The sequence below is a fragment of the Colletes latitarsis genome, chromosome 9 (genome assembly GCF_051014445.1).
Source record: "Colletes latitarsis isolate SP2378_abdomen chromosome 9, iyColLati1, whole genome shotgun sequence".
Classification (NCBI taxonomy): domain Eukaryota; kingdom Metazoa; phylum Arthropoda; class Insecta; order Hymenoptera; family Colletidae; genus Colletes; species Colletes latitarsis.
In genome coordinates, this window is record NC_135142.1 from 17,406,027 (window position 1) to 17,420,499 (window position 14,473).

Sequence of the window (14,473 nt, forward strand, 5' to 3'; positions counted from 1 at the left end):
TTACTGTTTCTCGAACGCAATCCGGAGAAACCGGTTGCAAACTTGTACAGAGTGCTCCAGAACTGTAGATACAATCTTTGCTGGCTAGTAGAAATTGTAAAAAGAGACAGGAAGATCTTACGGGCATCATCCCCCAAAACTTCGAGGCTCATTTAAATCTAAAAAGTATTCTCGATATGAAGGTGTTGATTTTATACGGTTTTTAAAACAGAGAATCATTATATAATTATAGAACAAGGGTATTTAAATTTTTCGTGATAACACAAGTTTTACATTCGCTTGAAATAGAAAAATCAAAGATAATTTTAATAGACACGAGTGTACTTACCGTTCGAGCTAGAATAAAAGGAACAAAGTGTATTTGGTAGTCGTCTAAAGTCACAATTTTATCATGGAATTCTTTATTTCTTCACCGTGGAAAATTTACATGATTTTGAAACACTCTGTATCTCGTCCATTGCGAGGAAGACGGCGACGGTTCGAACGCGAGTTATCGAGCCTCGAAGTCGAATGAATCGACACGAGTAGGCGTATTGATATCGATATTGAATTACGACGCCGTGACACTCTTTTGAGAAGACCCCGAGAGGATCGAACGAGCTTGAATCCTTTGTGTTAACATGGCTTGAGGATGTCATTTCTCTTCTTAACGATCAGTCGATCGTGGCCGCCGATCGATTGTTGTTTTACAATCGTGTCCGGTACTATGATGTTTTCATTTTATACTACGCCAGAAGGATTGCAATTCATTGCGATCGCGAGGTTGTAATTTATCAACTGTTCAACGTTTCGTGATAAGCGTTATTCAAACTATACGCGTATAGTTTCTTTACGAAAATGATCGATGACTTATAATAGAGTAACATGTGGAAAATATTGTGACGATTGTGGAGAACTGCTAGAAACGTTCTAGGTATGTTAACTTCATTTAAAATGAATTTAACTTTTGTTCTAGCGTCTCCTAAATTATTATGCTTGATGTTATTTTTTCTAAAAAAAATATCCATTTGCTAAAGCGACAAGTGCTGTCGATTTCGACGAAAAAGATCGTTTGTCGCCTCAATTATCAGGGCCGTAAAATTCTATGCGTCAACGTTGAACGCTTAACGACGAAAACGAGGGAAAAATGGGAAATTGGACGGTTTAATCGCGGCATTATGCCCTTGGTAGTCGCGGTAATAAGCTCTTTTTATCGCTTCGAGACGATTTCGTGGCCACAGTTCCGCCAGTCTCGAGCGGGGCGGACACTTGGTGGGCAGAGTCACTCGACCGGAATCGTCGGAGTTCATTATCGCCTGGTGTGCCGTCTCCGGGCGTTTTCTTATTGAACCACGGCGGTCGTTCGGTGGATTATCGTCCGACTAATTTGAGAACATAAACGAAACTGACGCGCCATTTGGCCAGGTTACCTCGAATCGGGGCTGGCGATGGGCTTCGCGATTGGTCTTGATTAACCCTGAAATACTGTATTCTTCACTCATTTTTGTCACATATTTCATGGCAATTTCCACGAAGCGTGTTTAAATATAATTAATACACTCTCATTGAATATTTAATCCTTAGAAATGAGGCGGTTAAGTGTTACAGCTGTTAACAACTATATACAAACAAATGTACGCTCTTTCAACTTTTGCGCAATGTATTCTTTTCCATTATTATTTTTTAACGAAAGAATTAGAGTCTTCAGGAACTCTGTACGACAAACGGTTATAAAATTTGATTTTCGATTTCTGTATCTCCTGTTTACCATACAGAGTTCTGCAGGGTCTCAATTTTTTCCATTGAAAGATAATAAAAATAAATTATTTGACCACTTATAATCTACATACATCCATCAATATAATAAAATATAGACCTTGGCCTGGTTGGAAAAAGCGTTTGGTAACGATATACTTACGAAGGGAATTTCTCGTAGACGCTGGGATCGTTATTTCGTAATTTCGAAATATACTGACGATTCGTATAGTCGGGCGCGGCAAGGTCGACATTCAATGGCAGTAGGTGTCTCTCGAGGCCAACAAATAAAATAAAATTCACCGGCGCAGGCGTGCCCGGTCCACAGTTGGCCACAAAGGCACCGAAAACGGCGGGACTCTTCTAGAAAGGGACTTCATTAAAAATGCACCAACGACTTCGGTGCACGCAGTGTCTCCAGGAACAATGCGTGCACGAAATATGCAGAGTAGCATCAACAGAAACGAACGAACAGTTGCTCTGCACTGGCGTAACTTAGCAACCAAAACTGTTTCTATTGGCATCTGGGAAATATGTTTGAAATATTTTGTAAAAGGAATGAGATTCTACGAAGTGAACATTGAACTCACTATTGTCAAAAGGCTACAGCGAAATGTATATTTCCTAGGTTGCTATAGTTTCACAACTGACAATCGATGACTGTTCACGACTCGCTCACAGCCTTGACGATGCTCAATACTGGTTCCACGAAACAAGATAGTCGGCAAACAACGCGACAGAGCAACGACCACGTTAATAACTAACGCTGTCAAACTCGTTTTATACCTTGTAACGACTTATGAATGAATGGCAAGATTTCGACAACCAACCTTCTCTTAGTCATGAATCATGAAAGTTGCTCAACTGGTAACTTGGCTCTAGCAATTCTTAACTGTATAGTCGTTAAAGACACTAACATCATCTTATTAAATACTCTAATGTGTATTGTGCATCCGCGAGAAGTTGGCTGGCGAAAGGAATGCAATGGACAGAACAAACGAAGTAGCCATCTTCTCGCAGACGAGCAATACATCTCTGCAAACTGTACTTTGTTTGATCATTCGCTAGGAGTCATGTATCTACTTTTATAGAACACGATAGACAAGTTGAGTTATTTGATATACTCTATCCAAGCTTGCTTGTACTCGAGGAGGATCAACCTCGCGATTAACCCTCGTAAAGGTCCAGGTCCACAAACACATTTCTTAATATTTTAAATTGTGATTATATTACTCTAAGCCTCGCAGAGATTCGACATGCTAGCCTGAAGATGAGAAAGAGTGATTAGATGGTGCGTGCTTTTTGGAGAGAGTGGCGTCAGGTGCCGGATTTGGTGTTGGTTGCCTCCCATTTCGTTCACGTGGGCCCCGGCTAGCGCATAATACGAGGCGGTTTTTCGTTTTACACAGGACGGTTAGGCCCGTGCAGCTTCCTCGTCGAATTTATCGCCCGTCCGAATCGCGGACCAGTCCATATAACCCGTTCGCGATCGGTTCCCACCTTGGCCACTGGTAGGTGCCCCCCCCCCCTCCTCCTGTCCAGCCTCCGCGCACTGTTTTCATTCTTTTATAAATCTTGCAGAAGGTAATATATATCGTACGGGTGTATTCACCCGCGGCCGCGTTTTATGCGGCCGTATCCCTTTTGCATACGTGCAGCATTGAAATTGATTTCGGTTCGGTCGACGCGCTGCACCGGATAGCCACCGGAAGATTAATACCTTCAACGACCCCTTCGACCGTGTTTTTTAATCCACTTTCTTCCTCCTCCCCTCTCTTTCTCTTTCTCTTGTTAAATCTTGTAACGTCGAGAAGCTTCGAGAAAATGTATATATCGAACCTTGCAGCCTTTCGACTTTCGAAACGAACGATGGTGTTCGTTGCGTGGAAGAATCGTTGCCAAGCGACGGTTGCAAAATACTACGGGAGGAAAGGGGGAGGGGCGAACCCAATAATACATCTATATTGGGCTGCAGCGAATGTCTCTGTCCGGAATTCGAGTGTAACGTGCAAAGAAACAGTGATTTATCAGACTAACCAGAGTACTGGAGATTGTAGTTCTTAATCAAACCATATTAACGTTTTGCACCTCTTGTTTTGGGTTTTTGAAAGCAAGTCATTTTTGTTATATTATAGTATAAAAATTTTAGCAGGAACCTTTACTTGAGATATGATATACAAAACAGTTTTAAACTATAAAATGATAGGAATGGCTTACTGATAGACAAAGTGCAGCATATTAGAAATACGAGTTTGTTAAAGACGAATAGAAAATTACTAGTAAAATCAAGGTATTTTTGAAATAGATAGCTAAGTTTCTCGTGTATTCTACTTTCCCTAAAGACGAAAGAAGACCGTATAAACATAGGTCTCAAAATTTTATATGAACAACTGTCATACGTAGAATTACGAACACTGTCAACGCTTTTTCTTATTGGAAGTAAATATTAAATATATTGACGTTGAAAGTAGCTTACGTCGTAGTAAATCAATTTCTGTCTAAACGTTCGACAATTAAGACAGACATGTTAGGATGGCTTATTCTAATATCGCGTGGGCAGAGTTCCTTATCGTGAAATCTCTCCTCTCAACATGCGTCAACATACGCAATAAACGTCTTCGAAAACCTCTGAAACGTCGATACAAAACATATATCTTTGCAGAAGGAAATTATTTCCAGCAATTTCTTTAATACTACAAAATGAAGAACAGCGTGAAAAATTAATATAAATTTAATTTGTCAGGCAATGTGTTAATTACGTACAGATATTTTCCACATAATGCGGCATTTCTACAACACAGTTTTGCTCTAACATGGTTAGAGAATTTGTGGAAAACCCCCTTCTCTCTTTCCTATAACACAGCATTTCTACAACACGGTTAGAGAATTGGGGAAATTACGAATAACACAACACGCGATGGATATTATGGGATCCAGCATTTAATTTAAACAGTTTTGGTTTAATAAACTAATATTTTTTATCCGGAAATAATACTAAGTCCGAAACTCTGCAACTTCGGTACGTAGCTCTCGGTTTCGTTCGTTCAATCGCGAATGTTATCAATTTGTATAAACCTACAAATGGAACGATACTCGACTAGATAAAAAAACCTTTCTGTTACAGTCACGACCTAGTCAAATATTATTCAGTGCACACCGGTGTTCACGCTATGGTCACGTTCTAGGGTATCGGATAACCCATGTGGTTCCGCATCGAGCTACTTTTTAAACCGATATATTACGGTTTCGTTTTTTTAACGCTGAAGCGAATTATTGGGGCCGCTGCAACCTTCCGCAACTTCAAACTAATAATTGTTTAATACATGTCGATGTAATAATTTCAAAATTTATGTAATCCTTCATTAGATCATTAGTTTTTAAATATTTTAAAGAAAAGCTGATTTCCATTTACCAATTTAGTAAAAATCAACATTAAGTAAAATAATTCAATTGTTGGGCATTCGAATTGAACGCTTCTAAAGTTTAACTATTTTTATATGCATTGTAAGACTGTTCTAAGACAGTGGAAACTGAAGATTCCCTCCTTTCGTCTTTGCTATACATATATTTCTTATTTACATCGGAAGCTAACCAGAATTTAATACCAAATTTTGTCCAGTTTAAATATAAATCATTCAGCTAGTCAGATAACTGGTAGTGGTACGCAAGAATGACTACATATTTTTCTCAGAAAACAAACAATAAGAATAGAAGTGAATATTGTAAAATTCATTGCATGTATACTATAAGAATAGTCGTGAAGTTAAATGGCGCTAAAATAATATTGTGTGTTAGGAATTCTAAATGAAATTTAAAAACGGACATTTGACCGGTCGCGGTAGATTTAGTGTTAAAGTTGAAATTCAACGCTACGTAATATTCTCTAAAACTGGCAACCACAGGTAAACTATTCGTATATTAACTTATCGAATATATAGCAACGAACAAGCTATTCTTATTATTATTTGTAAAATTGTTTTCAGAAAATGCTTTCTCTGCTCCGTTTTGGTTACATAAAAACCTTTCTACACGCATCGTATCATATTATATTGCATTCGGTACCATGCCCAACAGTTTTTATGAATATCCTTTCAGAGAAGAACGAATAAACAGCGACAGACTACGTAGTTCCTCTCGAAGAAAGTGCATTATCAAAATTCGATCGCAACTCGGAATCCTGGACCGATGGGTTCCCTCCAACCGACTGTTTCGAATATCATAGAAGTCGATACACGGCCAAGTTATCGCATCTTATCCGTCGAGACAAGGAAAAAGGAGGAAACCACTGAATAAAGGAAACGAACTAGCATCCATAACCGGAAATAGGAGAACCTCGAGGGGTCCAATCTCATATCTGTTACGATTCGCGAAGCGGAACCGAAGAAATATTCGGTTATCGCGACTGGTCACGCCAAACACTAACGTTTTGCTTTTAAGCAACGATCCTTAGAAGGATTCGGTTCGATTCGTTAAATTCAGATTTCATCGCGTCATTCGAGATTCTGTTTGTCGTTGACGGAGGTTTCGAAAGGTTGGATAATACACGGTTTCATTTTATTTCTCCGAAAAGCAGAAGGAAATTATTTTTGCAACAAACGCGAGACATTTTCGGCAGTCGGATAAAATGGAGTCAACAAATATTTTTCATGCTGCTGGATGTGTTCGTTGTTCAAGTTTTCAAAGTGGTTTTGTCTGCGCAAAAATTATTTTGCCCGAAATAGCCCGTGGCATTTGAATTTCAAATACAATGAGGGATTAGTTACGCGGTTCAATGGAATGGACGGTGGCTTTTGTTCTTGTCATTTCGCGATTCAACTTCCGCACCGACTGAAAATCTGTTATTATGTTTGAGCTCGAAATTACGATGTTCGAAAATTGCATTTGTCCGTAGCGACAAAACGGGAGCTTTTTTTAGCAAAATCCGCTACTACGCTGTTACTATCTTGTTTTCTTTGATCACAATATAGTTTGTTCCCAGACTATTTAAGAAGCGAGTAGAAAATATCATTTCTCTGATCTTTCATTTAATTTTATTTTAAATTGAATTGTTGTGCTTTGTTACGTCTTACTAAAATATAATTGAACATCCTTTTCCAACCGAACGTACCTGTTGCATTCATAACGACATTTGACCACTAGAAACCTTCACAAATTTAGAAAATAGCAGCATGTTTTTACAACCTAGGCACCATCACCCCTTGCATTGACCTCGATTTTCTTTCGCATGGTGTAAGAAATCTTTATGTTTCAAACATTTTTTCGACGAGTATCACTATTATCGAAACTACATAGAGTAATTGCTATACACACTGTATGTATTTATAATTTATAAATCGCTCCACCTTTGCCACGATGTCATAAGTGGGTAATAAAAACAATTAATCTTTTCATTGCTGTTAGGAAACTTGTTACTGTTATTGTTACTTGTTACTGTATAATTTAGTGCAAACCTACAGTGCTTCATTAAAATCAAAGTTAGAACAGCTACTACTATAGTGGATGTGCGCGCAAGATGTAAATCATAAAAATCTGCGAAACTGTAAGAGGCAATTTTAAAATGTTACATATCAATAGATTTGGAATAAAATGCTCGTCATTTTTTGTCATTATGAAAATTTCAATAAAATGAAAAATTAAGTTAATAAATTTGTTGTTTGTTATAAACAAATTGTATTTTGTTAAATTTTTTAACACCATGTTATTATACATAAGAAACCATTAACCTCGCCCATTAAAAATTTTTTCGTATGTCTTTCCGTTTTCGAGATACCCGTTTCGAGCCAAAATTTCAAGGGGTGGTTTCACCCCTTAAACTCGAGTTACCGCAGCTAAAAAAATACGTGTCGATTATTTTTGGCTGCTTTATAAGTGTACGAAGTTTCATCAAAATCGAAGCCGGAGCGTTCGCGAACGTTCCTTGTGAGTTTTATTATGTTTCACTGTAAAACAGCTGTGTTTTTGCTTGTTCAAAAGCATCTAAACGTTATTATTGACGTATTTCTACGTACTCTTACCTCAATAATGAATACGAATGACTACCTCATTGCTCTACTACACTACTGATTCAGTTATAACGGGGACTTAATTATAACGGCGATTAACTGTAAGAATCACATAGTCTCAACGCGATTCGATTACGTCTTCTAATCGAACGGTGTACCCACTATACACTGACCGAACACTCGCCTACGACGTTCAACAGTATCCCTCGAGCGAATTGCACAGATGTGAAATACTAGGCGAGAAATTTTGGGAAGAATGAACGATCAGTCTCCACGCACGAGTTCTCTAGCGCGGCGAAGTGACTAATACGAGAAGTTATCCCTACCGGAATCCACCATAAATAGTTGCGGTTGGCATGAACCAAGAAAATGTTTAACGTCCTATTATCCACGCCAAGAATCGAAATCCCCTTCCAAGCGAGAATACGCTCAGAAGAAGGCAAATATTTTAGAGTTCCCATCGATTTGTCACGAAACGTCTTAAATTCCAGCGTCGTTGGAATTTTGTAAATTCGCGCGAACCGTTCGATCGGTATTTAATAAACGAAACGACGCATCAGTTCGGAACGATTCGAACGATCGCCAAATTGTTTATACAGGATCCTCGCACCGACTAAGAGAAACTCAATTCGTGGCGTTTAGTATTCGTTATCACGCGTCCATTAATTTCGTAATTAAAACGGGCGACGATGAATAATTTTTACGGAACAGGGAGAGCCCGTCGTTAATCGAATTTTTATAAAAAGTATGGTGGCGTATAAATTGCCGAACAACTCGACAACGAGCGTTCTATAAAAACACAAAATTTATGCATTTTAGAAACTACCGATGATCATAGTCTTCTTTTTAGACGATGTCGTTTTACGATCTCGATGTCACGTTCTATTAGGGGTTGAAACAGTTGTAAAACTTTTTTAACAAGTTCCCTTGAAACAATTTAAACGAAACTTTTATTATAAAAGTTTACGGAACAAAAGTTCCGATTATAAAAGGTAAATAGAAGTTTTAGTTAAAATAAAAATTTATAAGAAACGAGATAAAAGTTTATAAATTCTGGATAAATTTTCATAACTCTTCTCGCATGTTAATCCTCTTACATGAGATTATTACGTATCTTAGATTGGAGCTTTATAAAATTCATTTATATGTATCAGTATTTATTCAAATTTTTATTTATCTATTCGCATTGAAACTTCTATTCCAAGTACTTTTATCGTAAAAGTCCCTTTTAATTTCACCAGAAACGTCGAACCCATTCTCGATTCCTTCGGAATTTTAAACACGATTAGACACCAATTCATACCAATTTCTACGTCGACGTCTCGAGTAATTCTGTTGTTCCGTCCACGAATGTTACCAAAGAACTCTCCTTCTTCATTACTAAGGATGCAATTATAGTTGGGGAGTTGGTAGCTAACGCACAGCTGCGAAACAGGAGGCATGAATTCCCGGACCGGTCGACAGGGCGGTTACCGGTTAATACGGCAAGTTATCTACTTAGGAATACTCTCTTCTACAACGCGGGTGTTCCCGAGAAGGCTAGAGTAACGGAGAGTTTCAGTGGGACGCAGAAGTAACAGGACTGTTACCAAGTTCGGATAAACCGAGCCAAGTTTGCTGGCTGGTGCTTATGGGACCGGTGTCTGCCGGCGAAAACGCTCGAACGAAGTTTATTCCCCGTTCGCGATCCCTTTCTCCGCGAGATGCACCGAGGACACTGATTTACATAACGATTAAGTTAATTAACGAGGTCTGCCCCTGGATTGTTAATCCCTGACGCGAGAGGACGCGTCGCGTCGAACGTCCCGTGGCGGAACGAGAATTATTAGCGGTCCGCGGTGCGGGTTGTTTCACTTCAATCGACTCGAGCAAGTTAAACGATCCTCCTCTTTGGAATTGCTCTTCTTCGTCGGGTTATTGGGTCAGGGAGACGACGATTCGTTGGAGTTTCTCCAGAGTTGTATTTATAATACGAATTTTCGAAACGGCTGGCAAAGATGTTGGTTCTTTGGACATTGCAAGACGAAACAGAGATCGTTTGGATAAGGTTAGGTATTAGGAGTCCATTAGCGCCACGCCTACAAACTGAAAGAAAAATTTAACACTAAACCTACCACGACCGGATATTTTTTTGGAAAAATCTGGACAAAACTTGGTATCGAATTCTGGTTAGCTTCCGATATAAATAGGAAATATACGGGGTGTTTGGCCATCTCTGGGAAAAAGTTTGATGGGAGGTTCTAGAAGCCAAAATAAGACGAAAATCAAGAATACTAACTTGTTGATGGAGGCTTCGTTAAAAAGTTACTAACGTTTAAAGTTCCGCCCGTACTGATTTTTTTTTAGAAAGTGGTTAGGATTTCGGGGGTAAGTCTATTCATCAAAAGTTATTCTAATTGACTCCCGCAATCGAAAATAACTTTTCCACAATGATTTGAAATTTCTTTTTAGCCGAAAAATTTCTGCAACCCCCGTCGATTTTTCTTGAAAATTTGTTTTTCATTTTTAATAAAGTTGTTTGACGCTCTACAGAAAAGTTCTCTAATACTGTTTTGTAGATATACATGGGTTCTGCTTCAGAAAAAAATTTCAATAAGATTTTCAATAAGATATTGTAGGAATTACGGTCGTTTGAAAATTGGACCAGTTTTAGGGGGTTTTCCTTACTTTACGGTGTCAAGGAACAACTTTTTTAATATTGTTAGAATTTCTACATAATCTCCACTAAAATACACGTTGTTTGCATTTTGAAAAATGAAAATCCTGCAATCCGTTCAGGAGTTACGACATTTTAAAGATTATCATGAAATTTCTGGCTTCACATTAGATTTCTGGTAAGGAATTTTTTTCTCAAAAGTGCGTAGGATTTCGGGGTATGCCTATTCACCAAAAATGTTTGTAATCGACCCCTGTAGCTAAATATAATTTTTTTAGTATGATTTGGAATTTTTTAATTTCGTCTAAAAATTACAGTACCTACTCGAATTTTTTTCCCGAAAGTGGATAGGATTTCAGGGGTGTGTGTATTTACAAAATCGGACTGTAATTGAGCCTCGCGACCAAAAATAATTTTTTCAGAATGATTGGAAATTTTTTAATTTAATTTTTTAATAACTTTTTAATGAAGCCTCAGTCAAGAAATTTATATTTTTGATTTTCGTCTTATTTTGGCCTCTAAAATCTCCCACTGATATTTTTTCCAGGGCTGGCCGAACACCGTGTATAGCAAAGATCTTCAATTTCCACTGTCTTAGAACAGTCTAATAACGCGTATTAAAAATAATTAAACTTTACATACTTACAGTCCCGAAACTACTAGTACTTTCTTCATAATTGTGGCACTGTTAGAAGTGGCAAGGCTTTCCCATTAAAATGGTTTTTGTTTTATGACGATCTAACTTTCCGGAGATATCGTAATTTAAATAAAGGGGTAATTTTTAAAATTCCACTCACCGTCTTACAAAAGTCCATTAACGTGTATTAAAAATACAAAAACTTTAAACACGTGCAGTTCTGAAACCACTCATGTTTTCTGTATGATTCAGCCATTATTAGAAACGGTAAAGCTTACTTTTTAAAATGGTTTTTGTTTTATGATGATCCGACTTTTGACTTTGGAGATATCGTAATTTAAATGAATGAGTAATTTTTTTATATTTCGCTACCTCCGTCTCCGTTTAACGCCTTGGACCTCTCTCTCTCCCACGTGAGTGACGTAGTATTTACTATTTACTACGATCACGTGCGGTCAACGACCTTGCCAAGGCCGTAGTGAAAGTTCATTGTCTTGAAACAAGAATCGTTATATCTCCAGAACTAATTAAGCTATCGACTTGAATGAATGCTCATTTTAAAGGGAATTTCATCCTCTATTTGATAATAATATTAACTTTTATTATCTATGCTGTCTTCTATGCTTATTTTAACATTTGCTTTGACTCTATGCGCTCAAAGAAGTTTCCACAGTTCTTATTGATTATACAATCGGTGTACGATAAAACGGGATTATAAATTGTGTATTTAATTGAAAATGAGTTTAAATTTTTATACAGGATGTTTGCGTAATTACAGTCGTACAGAATTTCCAAGTTTGCGATGCCCATTTCTAGCCTAGAATGTCATAATTTCTGTAAAATGTATCTCGATATTTATGGTATGCTCACAACTGTATTATACCGAAGAATTTTCCATTCACAAATCGTGGAAATACAATGACTGGTAATGGAATGTTGATATTAATATCGTAGGGAAGGTAAAGATACACACAAGGACAAGATTCCTCTCGACGGAATCTTCGTTTCTTAAACTTTAATAATGCTAAGGAGTTGCTATGACGTTACTGACAAACTGTCTACATTCAACAATCAGTCTGTAAACAGACAATGTTTTCTCGACCAACATTTCGACCAATTCGTTTAAATAAATAAACATTAATACGTTTATAACATTATACTTATTACTGTTTCCTGGAATAATGAATATTCGTGACGCATCGATGAAAGAAAGAAGAATGAATACACAGTGATGTCTCGATTAACCAGCTTAATGGGTCTTGATCCTCGAGGGATTACGTCGAATCCTCGTGGGATCTGATCCTCTGACGGAGAATCTCCTGTTTTTGCTATTTCCTCGTCCATTTTCTCTCTTTGATCCAGTATATTTCTCTCAGTTCATCGAATACCCACAACCTACTACAAGCTGCTTAATCACCGTCGTTTAAAATTAAATCGTTCCCAATTGCGTTTCGTACGACTTTGGCGTTCAAAGCGTCTGTCGAAAAATTATTTTGCATAGAATCGACACGGCAAAACATGCTACGTCGTGTTTAATTTACGATATAGAGCAGCGAACGATTCGTAGCGGCGAAATTATTCACGTACAGTTTCAACTGCATTTTTGAAAACGTTTTCAATTATTAAATCCCTTTGAAAAGAAACCGAGTGGAACGGCATAAGCTTCAAACGGTTACGCAAAGGATATTACAAGCTTTAAAATACACGAAGCAAGAATTAATTTACTGACCATTTTGCTTACGATACGTTCAAGAGTCAGCTTTCTTTAAATTATAAATATAACACGTTTTACGATACACGTTTCCTGTTATTCTCTATTATTTGATATTACATGAAACGTACGTAAGAAATTGAATTTGCAGTCAAGACGTAATTTTTCAAAGGTATTCTAAATATACTGCACTGTGAAAATTTGTCGATCGTCAGAACCGTTGGTAAAACATTAACAAGCCTCCGTCAAAAATCTCGATTCGCGACCTCGCGTTGTCGCATCGGCGCTAAAACAACACGCTAAAATGATTTCCATGCCTCTAATCAAAGCGTCAAGTCGCCTGACGTCGAAATTGGGTCTAAAGACGCCTTCGCAAAGTGGGACAAAGACGGTCTCCGTCTTTGAGGTCGACCTGCCAGCGTTCGAGCACGTTGCTTCGTCGACGTTACGATTTCCCACGCGAAACAAGCAAGTTCGTAAGATAGTAAAAAATCTCTACTCACTATATCGAAATCGAGGTTCTCGGCGATCCAGTCGCGGCCCTGCTTGAACTCGTCGTGGAGACCCATGATGTAGAGGGTGTCAAGGCCATCGACGATGGTCGCGCCCATGTTCGATGCACCGAAGATGCTCGCGCTGTGACCCCGTTTCGAGATCGGCCTGAGCTCGTTCTTCCCCCAGGCGTACCTCACGTAATTGTCCCAGCCATGCTTCATCATCTGTACAAACAAATAGCAACTGGTGAGTGTTTGGACTTCCAAATATTATTATTGTCGAACAGCTTAGGAAATGTTCTTTATTCCTTTCAAGTATTAATAGTACGAGGGTTTAAGACCCTCCAAATTACTTAACACTAAACTTACTGCGACCGGTCAAATGACCATTTTTTAAATTTCGTTTAGAATTTCTAACACGCAATATTATTTTAGCGTCATTTAACTTCACGACTTTTCTTATAATACACGTGCAATGAATTTTACGATATTCACTTCTATTCTTATTGTTTGTTTTCTGAGAAAAATATGTAATCACTCTTGCGTACCACCACCAGTTACCTGACTAGCTGAATGATTTATATTTAAACTGGACAAAATTTGGTATTAAATTCTGGTTAGCTTCCGATGTAAATAGGAAATGTATGTATAGCAAAGACGAAACGAGAGAATCTTTAGTTTCCACTGTCTTAGAACAGTCTAACAATGCATATCAAAATAGTTACACTTTAGAAGCGTGCACTTCCGAAACTACTTGTGTTTTCTCCATAACTGAGCCACTGTTAGAAGCGGGAAACCTTCCCCTTTAAAATGGTTTTTGTTTTTTGTCAATCCGACTTTCCGTTTTCGAGATATCGTAATTTAAATGAAAGGGTCATTTTTAAAATTCCGCTCTCCGTCTTAGAAAAAGCTATTAGTGCGCATTAAAAATACTAAAACTTTAAACGCGTGCAGTTCCGAAACTACGAAGGTTTTATTAATTATTGAGCCACCGTTGCTAGCGGCAAAGCTTCCTCTTTAAAATGGCTTTGGATTTTTGTTGATCTGCCTTTCTGTTTTCGAGATATCACAATTTATGTAAATGGTAATTTTTCTTGATTCAACTATCGCTGTCTTCGTCTGACGCGTCGCGCCGGACCTCTCTTTCTCGTACGTGACTCGTGACCGAGTGGCTGAGTGACCTAGTTACTACGAGCACGTGCGGTCAACGGCCTTGACAAGGCCGTAGTAAGAAAGTAA

At 38.1% G+C, this 14,473-nt stretch overlaps 1 protein-coding gene across 3 annotated transcripts in view; it reads right to left on the bottom strand.

The window, feature by feature from the left end:
* LOC143345741 (mannosyl-oligosaccharide 1,2-alpha-mannosidase IA-like) overlaps positions 1-14,473 on the bottom strand; it is an 831,836-nt gene that overhangs the window by 226,582 nt on the left and 590,781 nt on the right. For all 3 annotated transcript variants that reach the window (XM_076773117.1, XM_076773119.1, XM_076773118.1), the window contains one exon: positions 13,244-13,459. In XM_076773117.1, coding sequence (XP_076629232.1) covers positions 13,244-13,459 — 216 coding nt within the window. The remainder of the gene's footprint in view (positions 1-13,243; positions 13,460-14,473) is intronic.